This window comes from Panulirus ornatus, chromosome 9 (assembly GCF_036320965.1).
Source record: "Panulirus ornatus isolate Po-2019 chromosome 9, ASM3632096v1, whole genome shotgun sequence".
Lineage (NCBI taxonomy): Eukaryota > Metazoa > Arthropoda > Malacostraca > Decapoda > Palinuridae > Panulirus > Panulirus ornatus.
Window position 1 is genome coordinate 23495224 of NC_092232.1, and position 15924 is coordinate 23511147.

The following is a 15924-nucleotide window of genomic DNA, read 5'->3' on the forward strand; positions in this document are numbered from 1 at the left end:
AGCGTGTTCAGTCCTCGACCTGAAGGTGCTCTCATGATGGAAGAATGAAACATCAGCTACGGAGACCTTTACAGGCTCCCTACATGCAATAGTAAAAAAGTAAAGTCTTGTAAAAAAAAAAATTGATAAAATTATTTTATTCCGGAATAGTCTAACAAAAAACACACACACACACACAAACACGCACTTCTGCTAAATACTCTGTTTCATCTTCATTCTCCTTGCTCTCACTTCCAATCTCTTCCATTTTCTTTTCTTTCATGCGTCTATTTTGCTCCATCCTTTATATCTTTTTCCCTTCCAACCTTCATTGGTCGCCACCACCACAACGCACCAGACTGGCGAAGGGGAAGAGGTAAGCGGTGAGGTCGTAGCTGACGATGGACTCGGGGATGAGGATGTCCCACGGCTCGTAGTCGAAGGGCACCGTGAAATCTATCGCCTTCTCCCGCGCCTCCGTGATGGACGTCGGCCCGAGAGCCATCTCCATCTCCTGCCGGGTGACACGAGGCGTAATATGAGGTGTAGAGGACCGTAGTGGATGTTGTGGTGTTTGGAACCTCATGGGTTAGGTCTGGGACCATACATGCATGCAGTCAGGACTAGGCAGGTTGTATCTGAGCATGAGGTTCCATGAGCACAGCCTTACAGCCCAAAAACCTTTTTGTTATGAAACTGTAATATTACATGATGAAACGCTTCTATACTTGAAGTATCATAGAAAATATCTAATAATGCCTCCCTTGGCCGAGATATACCCGATGAATTAAAACAAATTAAATGACACAATCTCTTTAAAATATAATCATCAGTTACAGGCCTTCATGAATTGCAAACAGTATTTCAATCCCAGATTCGTATTCACCATAAGAAATAGTCCATACAGTGAAGTTTGGAAAGACCTAGTCACCCCGGTGAAATATCAAAATTTGCAGGTAAATAGTTCAGGGTATTTCTAAGTCCAAAAAACATTTTGTTCTAAAACTGTAATATTACATGATGAAACGCTTCTAAACTTCAAATAATCTACGACAAAAGTGTTCATCTGGCACCGATGCAAGCATAAGAAAGATTACAGGAGTTGATACAGAACGGCACAAAGCATTAAGACCAAGGGTTTGGGACTGCTAAAAGTATATGCAACCACAGGTGGGACCACGCCAGAAACTAGAACTGCCAGAAGAATATATAAAGTCACAAGTGGTGACATGGCACCACCACGGATGTTGATCTGGGACCACACAGTGATCTGAGATCACACGATAGTATGGTTCAACACATCATCTGGGACCACACAGTGATCTGGGATCACACGATAGTATGGTTCAACACATCATCTGGGACCACACAGTGATCTGGGATCACACGATAGTATGGTTCAACACATCATCTGGGACCACACAGTGATCTGGGATCACACGATAGTATGGTTCCACACATCATCTGGGACCACACAGTGATCTGGGATCACACGATAGTATGGTTCCACACATCATCTGGGACCATATAGTAATCTGGGATCACACGAGAGTATGGTCCTACTCATCATCAGGGACCACACGATAAACTGTGACCACACAATAACCTGCGACCCTACAAAGTGTATATAAGGCTACTGACGTTCTATGAGGGAGGTTACGGGGCGTTGGAACGCACCTTCCTGTAGACTTCGCCTACCATGCCCGTCCAGGTGCCATCGTCCTGCTGGGAGCCCCACTGGTCATCGTCAGGCAGCTTGAGGGTGTACCTGAGGCACGAGGAACTTGACTTAGGGCTATGTTGTGTGCCACCAGAGTCACACACACACACACACACACACACACACACACACACACAGTCGTAAATGCACATAAAGTAACCCACACATACAGACTGGTCCTCCCTATTCTCTCCATTCATCACCTGCATGTCATCGGACAGTTCGGGAATAAGGTACTGCATCAGCCTTAACACTGTCACAACCTCGTCCCCAAGTTGCAGTTCGACACAGCAACGGCGTCGAGTCTTATCTGGGTTCGTACTGACAGCCACTGTGAACATCGTCAACACCCAGTAGGCTGCCACGCGAACATTTGTGTGATGTCTTTTCAACCTCCCCATCCCTTCCTATTTCCCCACTCTCTGTACTCTAAGGACTTTCTCTGTATTTCTAAAGCCTTTAACTGTAGTTAATTCAAATTACAGCTTATTATTATTGTCATCATCACTATCATTATCATTATTATTATTATCATTATTATTACTATCATTATTATCATTATTATTATCATGATCATTATTACTATTATTATCATTATCAATATTAGTATTCTTATCATTAACATTACTATTACCATTATTACTATTACTCAAGAGCAGCATTAATAGTAGGAAGCAGAGTAAAGGGCAACTTGATCACAGCCTTCAAGTTTCTAAAGCAGTTCAATGATGTCGAAATATGCAAGGATAGAACTAAAGGTTATGACAAGAAATAAAGTAGGGAACGTCAGAAATGATGTAGGGAAGTGTTGTTATAGTATGAGTCGTGGGTGAATGGACAAAGCTTCATAAAACTACTCAAACCTCACTGATTTTCGTCACATAAGTTCGTTTGCCGTCTCTTGCCTGCACAATCATTTTTTTTTTTTTCAATATAATCATGTTAGAGTCCAACAAACCTCAGGCCCCTAGTCCCCGGCATCATGGGGTGTTAAGAGTCTCCGGGTTCCCGCCTGATTCTACCGCTAGAGGGAAGGCTCAGACAGTAATAGTACCATCCCCTCCCACGACTTTTCCCCATCAGATACACCTGCCTTTTTTCTATTCGTTGTACCAACATTCGTGGTCATCTTTAGTTACCTTTCTTCTGGTAAACACCATCTGTCTAGTAATCTCTCCTAACATCTTACGTCTCTCTGAGACCTAGCTGTCGAATAACATTCTCACTAGCTCCTTTCTCATATCCAACCATAACCTCCACTTACGAATCCGGTTTAAAGGTGGGTCTGTCATTTCAACATCAATACACCTGTTGTTGTCTCAAGGAACTTGAGTCCTCAAACTTTGATGTTGTGTGGCTCAAGTTCGGTCTCCCAACTACCACACTTTACCTTTGTTTCGCCTTCTGTTTTCCTAATTCTAGAAATCTTATATATTTCTTCGACTGTCTCAACTCCTGCCATGAGACTGCAGCGAACTCTCACCCACAAGCCAAGGTCTACAGAGGGGATTTCAACGTTCACCATAGGGAATGGTTGAATTCCTCCCATACGTTCTCCATTCTCAGTATTCTAGAGCAAACTGTCTCCCACCCTACCTATATTCCTGACCGCTGTGACCACGCCCATAATATTATGGATGTGTTTTTCACCTCTAATCCTTTGTGCTTGCAACTACACAATCTCGCCCCGAATGGGTTCAAGTGACCACACTCTCATAAACGTATTTATTTCAACGGCATCTTCCCCTACAGCAACCCTTCGTAAGCGTAAATACTAACAAAGCTGTCTGGACTATCTTTCATAACTTCTCTGACTTTCCTTGGGTAAATCACCACCTATGTGATGATGCTTCTATCTCGACCAAACGCAAAGCATATGGTATTGTTGCGGGAATGGAAGCATTTATCCCCTCTTCCTCCAAGACGACCTCTTCATCCAATCCAGGGTTCATCCGTTCCTATTCTGAGACCATCCAAGCAAAGGACCAGGCATATCGGGCTTGGAAAAACTCTCCTTCCTCCGACTCCCATACAGAGTTTAATACTTCCCGTAATCACTGTACACACGCCATCCGTGAGGTAAATCGTTGCTTTATTCAAACGAAGTTCAATAACTTCTCGTCATCCATTAATAGGTCTTTCTAAGGGCACCGTTAACAACCTCTGTCGCTCGACCCTTCCATCATTATTCCTCTCCGACGATATTATATCTATCTTTCCCGTAGACAAAGGAACTCTCGCGGGTTCCCGTTTCTCCTCTAACTCCACCTTGGAAGACTCTAACGTTCCTTCACCCTCTGATGCTCCTCTTACTAATTCTACGCCTCTTCCTGATATCAATTTTCGAAGTGACTCTGAGCACATACACAAGAAACCGGCCCTCGCGAGTGTAGAACCCTCTCCCCAAATTATCTAAATAGGTAATTACACAGACAGACAGGCAGAAAGAAACACACACACACACACAAAGAATTCTAATAACCGGAGTCAATACATAATTACAACACAGCAGGAACAGGTAAGGTTGTACATGAATTAAGCAGTAAAACGCGCACTTATTACAGATGGTAAACTCTTAATAATGGAGTGCCTAAGCTATAAAGATACATAATGTGTGGATTCTCATCACACAGACAAAGACAAAGAGTCTTGAGGACACAAATGCTACCAAGTAGGAACAGGAAAATTTCCCATACCAGTGTGTCACTAGGCGCACACTAGGATAAGAGGGAGTGATGATACACCATCATTGCCAGATCCTACGCTAGGAAGAGAGGGACTGATGATACACCATCACTGCCAGATCCTATGCTAGGAAGAGAGGGACTGATGATACACCATCACTGCCAGATCCTATGCTGGGAAGAGAGGGAGTGATGATACACCATCACCGCCAGATCCTATGCTAGGAAGAGAGGAACTGATGATACACCATCACCGTCGGATCCTATGCTAGGAAGAGAGGGACTGATGATACACCATCACTGCCAGATCCTATGCTAGAAAGAGAGGAACTGATGATACACCATCACTGCCAGATCTTATCTTCTCACACAAATTAGCTTGGGGATTAAGAATGTCATGCATGACACACCAACTGGATAAAGTGGCTATGTTGTGCTTGTGCTTCATACTATGTGTTCCATGAAAACATAAGAAAAAAAAGAGCAGCAATAAAACCTGAGTGAGAGAAGATATATAATCGTGGAAATTATACAGAAATCAATACCTATGGTAACATAGGGAAACGTAGTTCAGCAGACGGGACCCAGGGCATTGTGGTGGAAGATTTCGTGAAACTAGCATGGAATGAGACGGAAGATGGGGAACTTTAACCTCATACTCTGAACAAAGGGTGAAAATGGAGGCGTGGCTCAATAAAAGATGTCAAAAAAAAAAAGGGGGAAGGATATGACGTAGACTGTATTTGACAGGATTGTAGGAATCAATCTTGGGCTGATCTCGGCTCTCCTGAAGCCCATGTATGACCACCACACGATCTGTCACCTGCTCTATTTGCGACCTCCATGGAATAAGACTGAAACGTTTTCCATGAACATCTTCATTATCACCAAATCGTCGTATCTTCAATTTCGTGAAAATTCTGAAAGTTGCCGTCATTTTCTTAATGTTTGTGTGACTTCGTCTTGGACAGCCCGGAGCGCCTCTCTGGCACCATTTCCCCTCTCCTGAAGGAACAGACACATTCCCTAGTGCTCAAAACTTCGGAATAATCAAGGTGGAAATTTAGGCTGAGGAAATATTCATAAGTTCACACTCAAGTAATCAGTATAATGGACGGGGAAATTAATATTTCATGATGCCAAAGTTGGTCAAACGTGCTGATGTAAGCTTCCCGTATATTCCTATATTCAATCCTTTATTTGATGTGACTTACTGGTCAAGATTATAATTCGTGCCCCATATGTTCAGTTTTCTCTTCCTGTATTTATGGCACATTTCAGATTTAGGTGGCTGTATTTTAAATTTCCATGCCACTCATAACAATAAAGAATAATTTCTTTCGGGTGTTTCCACATCACAGAAAATGGACCTACTGAAATGTTCTTTTACGACGATTTTGTTCCTTGTCTAGAACGTTCGCGGAATCCAGCCAGCCATTTTCTATGAGGGGTTAACAGCATCTGTTATTTTCGTTGAAATTAGAGTAACATGACACTTCTCCTTAGTTCCTTTATATTCTTCGTCCTTCATGGAATAATCTATGTCTCCGGTATTACACCACCATCGATTACGTGTGCTTTATGTTGTTTTCAGGGGCATGCCTCTATCCTACCTGCTTAGTCTCTGCTACTAAGCTTCCCCAGCGAGGGGAAATTCATTAATGGCTGTTAGATGTCATAAGTCGCTTCGTAGCCCGCGCGTGCGCGAGCGTGTATGTGAACATGTGCACTTTGGCTTACTTCGCAATTCTTGCATTTGTTGGCATCAGGTTAAATACATAAGGGTCCTTGACATATATAATGTTTTCCTTAATGTCTCCTACAGCGTCTGAGCAAGATCTTGTATATTTGGTATAAGTTTTATTCTCAAGTCTTTTCCTCCTGTGTGGAACCATCTCGAATCGTACGTTAAGGACTAGGTCTCCCAGGGTCTTCCAGTTGGTCACGTCTTCATGTTTATGGAATTTCGTGACCTTTATCATGATGATGGTAACACATAGGAGTATTGCAACCTGAGGAAACCAGTGTTTCGTGTTAGCTTCGATCTTGTTTCATTGTTTCTATTTATCTTTTCCTATTCTTTAAATTCGGCGATAACCTTTGGGAGGAAAAACTAATGTTTACTACATACTACATGATGAAAGGGAGAAGTGGAGGCGGTAGCTCTTTAAAACTAACATGAGACTGAATTAGAGGATTTTAACCATAAAACGAAATGTACAAAGCCATGGAAATGCTATCATTAGACGTGTGTGCAGAAAACTACTTTTTTCTTAACTTCTGAGAGAATGGAGTGGAGGATGAGATGGTCGCGCCCACGGGCCGGATGTTAGCGTGACCTACGACTGTAAACATAGTGACGAGTCTTTAATTACGATCATCAGCGGATTGATGTATCTCGCGTCGTTCTTATGCACGGTGTGGTGGTGTGTGTCAGGCTGGCAGTAACACTGCAGCACGTTATATGCTGCCGCAGAGGAGTGCCCTGCCTTACTTAACGTGGCCCCGTATACCGAAGAGCTCTCCCGCCACACAAGCTCTCACAGCGGCATGGCGAGCTGTCGCCAGCGCCACACCACTGCTGTATGATAGTACCCCAACCTCACCATATGCTACTCATCTCGCCTCCGTATTATGCACGTTGGAGCTACAGACGGCACGGGACAAGGATCTACGATTCGTCATAAATGGAAATTCCCATACATCAAAAATGCCAAACAACAGCATCATCTTCATACAAAACCAGTTGGTTCAAGTTTATGAGAAGCAGCACAAACAAACAAAAAATGTCAGAAACTAGACCATAACGAAGACAGAAACGTTAAGACTGATGCAAGATCTCGACAGCAACACTTTCTGGAACAGACTTGGTTCCAATGGGGTTACATAGCCCAGAGGGAGAGGTTCCGGTCGTGTAGCGGTATAGATGTACAGCGATAAGCTAACCTTCGCTAATATCCATCATAAACCATAAAAAAACACACACCCAGCCTGCGGAGGGTATATAGATAAGGCACCAAAATTACGTGTTGGACGAGCCACGCATACATACAAGTAAACCTACACCATATATATGTACCCTTTACACACACACACACACACATTTACAATGCAACAATCTAATAGGCCTTCTCCAGATCTATAAATGCCACAAACAAATCCATCTGTTTTTCCTAAGTATTTTTCATATACATTCTTCAAAGCAAACACCTGATCCACACATCCTCTACTACTTCTGATACCACACTGCTCCTCCCTAATCTGATGTTCTGTACATGAACGTAAACAGTGCTATGAGATGGGGCAATACGTATAAAAAAAATCCCGTAGAATAAATACACAGTAATAGTAACCTCAAACACCTCTCTCTCTCTCTCTCTCTCTCTCTCTCTCTCTCTCTCTCTCTCTCTCTCTCATCGAACTTCAGCAGGCTGCCTCCGTCTCCAAGGGTACTCACGTGAAGTTATAGCTCTCGCTGAAGGTGTCGAGGAGTTCCATGAGGATGCCGGTGGCCTGCACAATGGTCCTGCCGTCCTTGACCAGCGTGATGTACGGCGGGCGCTGGGCCGGCCCGCAGGCAGGGAGAGAGAGGGGAGTGGTTAGCAACTGGAGATAAGAGGGAGAAAGGTAGGGAGACTAGGCAAGGGAAGACCGGGGGGGGGGGGGGGAGCAGAGGTTGGGCTGGGGAGAGGAGAAGGAGAAAGGGAAGAAGGCATAGATGATGAGAAGACAATGGTAAGGCATAAGTGTGGGTGAGGGAAGGTCTGAAGACTGGGACCATGTGCGTCCCTCATGTTTTCATTGTTAATGAATCATATTTTCATTGAAGATATGAGATGAATAAATGACATTACGTAAGAATTCAAAAAAATACAAATACACAGCCTTTTCAGAAAGGTGGTACAGGAAAAGACACAATTTGGAATGTTCTTTTCTGATTTTGGGAAGATTTAGTCAATGTTCACACAAAGGAAAGGTAGGATAAGGGGTGAGGACATTCCAAAAGAAAGATGAAAAATGCAGTTCCTCCCCCACGAGCAAGAACCCCTCCTTTCCTTCTAGCAGTTCCTCCCCTACGAGAAAGCACCCCTCCTTTCCTTCTAGCAGTTCCTCCCCTACGAGTAAGTAACCCTTCCCTTCTCCTAGCAGTTCCTCCCCCACGAGTAAGCAACCCTTCCCTTCTCCTAGCAGTTCCTCCCCCACGAGTAAGCAACCCTTCCTTCCTCCTAGCAGTTCCTCCCCTACGAGTAAGTAACCCTTCCCTTCTCCTAGCAGTTCCTCCCCTACGAGTAAGTAACCCTTCCCTTCTCCTAGCAGTTCCTCCCCTACGAGTAAGTAACCCTTCCCTTCTCCTAGCAGTTCCTCCCCTACGAGTAAGTAACCCTTCCCTTCTCCTAGCAGTTCCTCCCCCACGAGTAAGCAACCCTTCCCTTCTCCTAGCAGTTCCTCCCCCACGAGTAAGCAACCCTCCCTTCCTCCTAGCAGGTCCTCCCCCACGAGTAAGCAACCCTTCCCTTCTCCTAGCAGTTCCTCCCCCACGAGTAAGCAACCCTTCCCTTCTCCTAGCAGTTCCTCCCCTACGAGTAAGTAACCCTTCCCTTCTCCTAGCAGTTCCTCCCCCACGAGTAAGCAACCCTTCCCTTCTCCTAGCAGTTCCTCCCCCACGAGTAAGCAACCCTTCCCTTCTCCTAGCAGTTCCTCCCCCACGAGTAAGCAACCCTTCCCTTCTCCTAGCAGTTCCTCCCCCACGAGTAAGCAACCCTTCCCTTCTCCTAGCAGTTCCTCCCCTACGAGTAAGTAACCCTTCCCTTCTCCTAGCAGTTCCTCCCCCACGAGTAAGCAACCCTTCCCTTCTCCTAGCAGTTCCTCCCCTACGAGTAAGTAACCCTTCCCTTCTCCTAGCAGTTCCTCCCCCACGAGTAAGCAACCCTTCCCTTCTCCTAGCAGTTCCTCCCCCACGAGTAAGCAACCCTTCCCTTCTCCTAGCAGTTCCTCCCCCACGAGTAAGCAACCCTTCCCTTCTCCTAGCAGTTCCTCCCCCACGAGTAAGCAACCCTTCCCTTCTCCTAGCAGTTCCTCCCCCACGAGTAAGCAACCCTTCCCTTCTCCTAGCAGTTCCTCCCCCACGAGTAAGCAACCCTTCCCTTCTCCTAGCAGTTCCTCCCCCACGAGTAAGCAACCCTTCCCTTCTCCTAGCAGTTCCTCCCCCACGAGTAAGCAACCCTTCCCTTCTCCTAGCAGTTCCTCCCCCACGAGTAAGCAACCCTTCCCTTCTCCTAGCAGTTCCTCCCCTACGAGTAAGTAACCCTTCCCTTCTCCTAGCAGTTCCTCCCCCACGAGTAAGCAACCCTTCCCTTCTCCTAGCAGTTCCTCCCCCACGAGTAAGCAACCCTTCCCTTCTCCTAGCAGTTCCTCCCCCACGAGTAAGCAACCCTTCCCTTCTCCTAGCAGTTCCTCCCCCACGAGTAAGCAACCCTTCCCTTCTCCTAGCAGTTCCTCCCCCACGAGTAAGCAACCCTTCCCTTCTCCTAGCAGTTCCTCCCCCACGAGTAAGCAACCCTTCCCTTCTCCTAGCAGTTCCTCCCCCACGAGTAAGCAACCCTTCCCTTCTCCTAGCAGTTCCTCCCCCACGAGTAAGCAACCCTTCCCTTCTCCTAGCAGTTCCTCCCCCACGAGTAAGCAACCCTTCCCTTCTCCTAGCAGTTCCTCCCCTACGAGTAAGTAACCCTTCCCTTCTCCTAGCAGTTCCTCCCCCACGAGTAAGCAACCCTTCCCTTCTCCTAGCAGTTCCTCCCCCACGAGTAAGCAACCCTTCCCTTCTCCTAGCAGTTCCTCCCCTACGAGTAAGTAACCCTTCCCTTCTCCTAGCAGTTCCTCCCCCACGAGTAAGCAACCCTTCCCTTCTCCTAGCAGTTCCTCCCCCACGAGTAAGCAACCCTTCCCTTCTCCTAGCAGTTCCTCCCCCACGAGTAAGCAACCCTTCCCTTCTCCTAGCAGTTCCTCCCCCACGAGTAAGCAACCCTTCCCTTCTCCTAGCAGTTCCTCCCCTACGAGTAAGTAACCCTTCCCTTCTCCTAGCAGTTCCTCCCCCACGAGTAAGCAACCCTTCCCTTCTCCTAGCAGTTCCTCCCCCACGAGTAAGCAACCCTTCCCTTCTCCTAGCAGTTCCTCCCCCACGAGTAAGCAACCCTTCCCTTCTCCTAGCAGTTCCTCCCCCACGAGTAAGCAACCCTTCCCTTCTCCTAGCAGTTCCTCCCCCACGAGTAAGCAACCCTTCCCTTCTCCTAGCAGTTCCTCCCCCACGAGTAAGCAACCCTTCCCTTCTCCTAGCAGTTCCTCCCCCACGAGTAAGCAACCCTTCCCTTCTCCTAGCAGTTCCTCCCCCACGAGTAAGCAACCCTTCCCTTCTCCTAGCAGTTCCTCCCCCACGAGTAAGCAACCCTTCCCTTCTCCTAGCAGTTCCTCCCCCACGAGTAAGCAACCCTTCCCTTCTCCTAGCAGTTCCTCCCCCACGAGTAAGCAACCCTTCCCTTCTCCTAGCAGTTCCTCCCCCACGAGTAAGCAACCCTTCCCTTCTCCTAGCAGTTCCTCCCCCACGAGTAAGCAACCCTTCCCTTCTCCTAGCAGTTCCTCCCCTACGAGTAAGTAACCCTTCCCTTCTCCTAGCAGTTCCTCCCCCACGAGTAAGCAACCCTTCCCTTCTCCTAGCAGTTCCTCCCCCACGAGTAAGCAACCCTTCCCTTCTCCTAGCAGTTCCTCCCCCACGAGTAAGCAACCCTTCCCTTCTCCTAGCAGTTCCTCCCCCACGAGTAAGCAACCCTTCCCTTCTCCTAGCAGTTCCTCCCCCACGAGTAAGCAACCCTTCCCTTCTCCTAGCAGTTCCTCCCCCACGAGTAAGCAACCCTTCCCTTCTCCTAGCAGTTCCTCCCCCACGAGTAAGCAACCCTTCCCTTCTCCTAGCAGTTCCTCCCCCACGAGTAAGCAACCCTTCCCTTCTCCTAGCAGTTCCTCCCCCACGAGTAAGCAACCCTTCCCTTCTCCTAGCAGTTCCTCCCCCACGAGTAAGCAACCCTTCCCTTCTCCTAGCAGTTCCTCCCCCACGAGTAAGCAACCCTTCCCTTCTCCTAGCAGTTCCTCCCCTACGAGTAAGTAACCCTTCCCTTCTCCTAGCAGTTCCTCCCCCACGAGTAAGCAACCCTTCCCTTCTCCTAGCAGTTCCTCCCCTACGAGTAAGTAACCCTTCCCTTCTCCTAGCAGTTCCTCCCCCACGAGTAAGCAACCCTTCCCTTCTCCTAGCAGTTCCTCCCCCACGAGTAAGCAACCCTTCCCTTCTCCTAGCAGTTCCTCCCCTACGAGTAAGTAACCCTTCCCTTCTCCTAGCAGTTCCTCCCCCACGAGTAAGCAACCCTTCCCTTCTCCTAGCAGTTCCTCCCCCACGAGTAAGCAACCCTTCCCTTCTCCTAGCAGTTCCTCCCCCACGAGTAAGCAACCCTTCCCTTCTCCTAGCAGTTCCTCCCCCACGAGTAAGCAACCCTTCCCTTCTCCTAGCAGTTCCTCCCCTACGAGTAAGTAACCCTTCCCTTCTCCTAGCAGTTCCTCCCCCACGAGTAAGCAACCCTTCCCTTCTCCTAGCAGTTCCTCCCCTACGAGTAAGTAACCCTTCCCTTCTCCTAGCAGTTCCTCCCCTACGAGTAAGTAACCCTTCCCTTCTCCTAGCAGTTCCTCCCCCACGAGTAAGCAACCCTTCCCTTCTCCTAGCAGTTCCTCCCCCACGAGTAAGCAACCCTTCCCTTCTCCTAGCAGTTCCTCCCCCACGAGTAAGCAACCCTTCCCTTCTCCTAGCAGTTCCTCCCCCACGAGTAAGCAACCCTTCCCTTCTCCTAGCAGTTCCTCCCCCACGAGTAAGCAACCCTTCCCTTCTCCTAGCAGTTCCTCCCCCACGAGTAAGCAACCCTTCCCTTCTCCTAGCAGTTCCTCCCCCACGAGTAAGCAACCCTTCCCTTCTCCTAGCAGTTCCTCCCCCACGAGTAAGCAACCCTTCCCTTCTCCTAGCAGTTCCTCCCCCACGAGTAAGCAACCCTTCCCTTCTCCTAGCAGTTCCTCCCCCACGAGTAAGCAACCCTTCCCTTCTCCTAGCAGTTCCTCCCCCACGAGTAAGCAACCCTTCCCTTCTCCTAGCAGTTCCTCCCCCACGAGTAAGCAACCCTTCCCTTCTCCTAGCAGTTCCTCCCCCACGAGTAAGCAACCCTTCCCTTCTCCTAGCAGTTCCTCCCCCACGAGTAAGCAACCCTTCCCTTCTCCTAGCAGTTCCTCCCCCACGAGTAAGCAACCCTTCCCTTCTCCTAGCAGTTCCTCCCCCACGAGTAAGCAACCCTTCCCTTCTCCTAGCAGTTCCTCCCCCACGAGTAAGCAACCCTTCCCTTCTCCTAGCAGTTCCTCCCCCACGAGTAAGCAACCCTTCCCTTCTCCTAGCAGTTCCTCCCCCACGAGTAAGCAACCCTTCCCTTCTCCTAGCAGTTCCTCCCCCACGAGTAAGCAACCCTTCCCTTCTCCTAGCAGTTCCTCCCCCACGAGTAAGCAACCCTTCCCTTCTCCTAGCAGTTCCTCCCCCACGAGTAAGCAACCCTTCCCTTCTCCTAGCAGTTCCTCCCCCACGAGTAAGCAACCCTTCCCTTCTCCTAGCAGTTCCTCCCCTACGAGTAAGTAACCCTTCCCTTCTCCTAGCAGTTCCTCCCCCACGAGTAAGCAACCCTTCCCTTCTCCTAGCAGTTCCTCCCCCACGAGTAAGCAACCCTTCCCTTCTCCTAGCAGTTCCTCCCCCACGAGTAAGCAACCCTTCCCTTCTCCTAGCAGTTCCTCCCCCACGAGTAAGCAACCCTTCCCTTCTCCTAGCAGTTCCTCCCCCACGAGTAAGCAACCCTTCCCTTCTCCTAGCAGTTCCTCCCCCACGAGTAAGCAACCCTTCCCTTCTCCTAGCAGTTCCTCCCCCACGAGTAAGCAACCCTTCCCTTCTCCTAGCAGTTCCTCCCCCACGAGTAAGCAACCCTTCCCTTCTCCTAGCAGTTCCTCCCCCACGAGTAAGCAACCCTTCCCTTCTCCTAGCAGTTCCTCCCCCACGAGTAAGCAACCCTTCCCTTCTCCTAGCAGTTCCTCCCCCACGAGTAAGCAACCCTTCCCTTCTCCTAGCAGTTCCTCCCCCACGAGTAAGCAACCCTTCCCTTCTCCTAGCAGTTCCTCCCCCACGAGTAAGCAACCCTTCCCTTCTCCTAGCAGTTCCTCCCCCACGAGTAAGCAACCCTTCCCTTCTCCTAGCAGTTCCTCCCCCACGAGTAAGCAACCCTTCCCTTCTCCTAGCAGTTCCTCCCCCACGAGTAAGCAACCCTTCCCTTCTCCTAGCAGTTCCTCCCCCACGAGTAAGCAACCCTTCCCTTCTCCTAGCAGTTCCTCCCCCACGAGTAAGCAACCCTTCCCTTCTCCTAGCAGTTCCTCCCCCACGAGTAAGCAACCCTTCCCTTCTCCTAGCAGTTCCTCCCCCACGAGTAAGCAACCCTTCCCTTCTCCTAGCAGTTCCTCCCCCACGAGTAAGCAACCCTTCCCTTCTCCTAGCAGTTCCTCCCCCACGAGTAAGCAACCCTTCCCTTCTCCTAGCAGTTCCTCCCCCACGAGTAAGCAACCCTTCCCTTCTCCTAGCAGTTCCTCCCCCACGAGTAAGCAACCCTTCCCTTCTCCTAGCAGTTCCTCCCCCACGAGTAAGCAACCCTTCCCTTCTCCTAGCAGTTCCTCCCCTACGAGTAAGTAACCCTTCCCTTCTCCTAGCAGTTCCTCCCCTACGAGTAAGTAACCCTTCCCTTCTCCTAGCAGTTCCTCCCCCACGAGTAAGCAACCCTTCCCTTCTCCTAGCAGTTCCTCCCCCACGAGTAAGCAACCCTTCCCTTCTCCTAGCAGTTCCTCCCCCACGAGTAAGCAACCCTTCCCTTCTCCTAGCAGTTCCTCCCCCACGAGTAAGCAACCCTTCCCTTCTCCTAGCAGTTCCTCCCCCACGAGTAAGCAACCCTTCCCTTCTCCTAGCAGTTCCTCCCCCACGAGTAAGCAACCCTTCCCTTCTCCTAGCAGTTCCTCCCCTACGAGTAAGTAACCCTTCCCTTCTCCTAGCAGTTCCTCCCCCACGAGTAAGCAACCCTTCCCTTCTCCTAGCAGTTCCTCCCCCACGAGTAAGCAACCCTTCCCTTCTCCTAGCAGTTCCTCCCCCACGAGTAAGCAACCCTTCCCTTCTCCTAGCAGTTCCTCCCCCACGAGTAAGCAACCCTTCCCTTCTCCTAGCAGTTCCTCCCCCACGAGTAAGCAACCCTTCCCTTCTCCTAGCAGTTCCTCCCCCACGAGTAAGCAACCCTTCCCTTCTCCTAGCAGTTCCTCCCCCACGAGTAAGCAACCCTTCCCTTCTCCTAGCAGTTCCTCCCCCACGAGTAAGCAACCCTTCCCTTCTCCTAGCAGTTCCTCCCCCACGAGTAAGCAACCCTTCCCTTCTCCTAGCAGTTCCTCCCCTACGAGTAAGTAACCCTTCCCTTCTCCTAGCAGTTCCTCCCCCACGAGTAAGCAACCCTTCCCTTCTCCTAGCAGTTCCTCCCCCACGAGTAAGCAACCCTTCCCTTCTCCTAGCAGTTCCTCCCCCACGAGTAAGCAACCCTTCCCTTCTCCTAGCAGTTCCTCCCCCACGAGTAAGCAACCCTTCCCTTCTCCTAGCAGTTCCTCCCCCACGAGTAAGCAACCCTTCCCTTCTCCTAGCAGTTCCTCCCCCACGAGTAAGCAACCCTTCCCTTCTCCTAGCAGTTCCTCCCCCACGAGTAAGCAACCCTTCCCTTCTCCTAGCAGTTCCTCCCCTACGAGTAAGTAACCCTTCCCTTCTCCTAGCAGTTCCTCCCCCACGAGTAAGCAACCCTTCCCTTCTCCTAGCAGTTCCTCCCCCACGAGTAAGCAACCCTTCCCTTCTCCTAGCAGTTCCTCCCCCACGAGTAAGCAACCCTTCCCTTCTCCTAGCAGTTCCTCCCCCACGAGTAAGCAACCCTTCCCTTCTCCTAGCAGTTCCTCCCCCACGAGTAAGCAACCCTTCCCTTCTCCTAGCAGTTCCTCCCCCACGAGTAAGCAACCCTTCCCTTCTCCTAGCAGTTCCTCCCCCACGAGTAAGCAACCCTTCCCTTCTCCTAGCAGTTCCTCCCCCACGAGTAAGCAACCCTTCCCTTCTCCTAGCAGTTCCTCCCCCACGAGTAAGCAACCCTTCCCTTCTCCTAGCAGTTCCTCCCCTACGAGTAAGTAACCCTTCCCTTCTCCTAGCAGTTCCTCCCCTACGAGTAAGTAACCCTTCCCTTCTCCTAGCAGTTCCTCCCCCACGAGTAAGCAACCCTTCCCTTCTCCTAGCAGTTCCTCCCCCACGAGTAAGCAACCCTTCCCTTCTCCTAGCAGTTCCTCCCCCACGAGTAAGCAACCCTTCCCTTCTCCTAGCAGTTCCTCCCCCACGAGTAAGCAACCCTTCCCTTCTCCTAGCAG

The 15924-nt window shown here is 49.5% G+C and overlaps 1 protein-coding gene across 1 annotated transcript in view; it reads right to left on the reverse strand.

Annotated features, from left to right (window-relative positions):
* The window catches only part of LOC139750042 (probable glutamate receptor), a 67036-nt gene that overhangs the window by 46838 nt on the left and 4274 nt on the right, over positions 1 to 15924 (reverse strand). Inside the window, exons 2-4 of the mRNA XM_071664380.1 lie at positions 7841 to 7989; positions 1657 to 1747; positions 335 to 493 (exon numbers count right to left, since the gene is read on the reverse strand). Coding sequence (XP_071520481.1) covers positions 335 to 493; positions 1657 to 1747; positions 7841 to 7989 — 399 coding nt within the window. The remainder of the gene's footprint in view (positions 1 to 334; positions 494 to 1656; positions 1748 to 7840; positions 7990 to 15924) is intronic.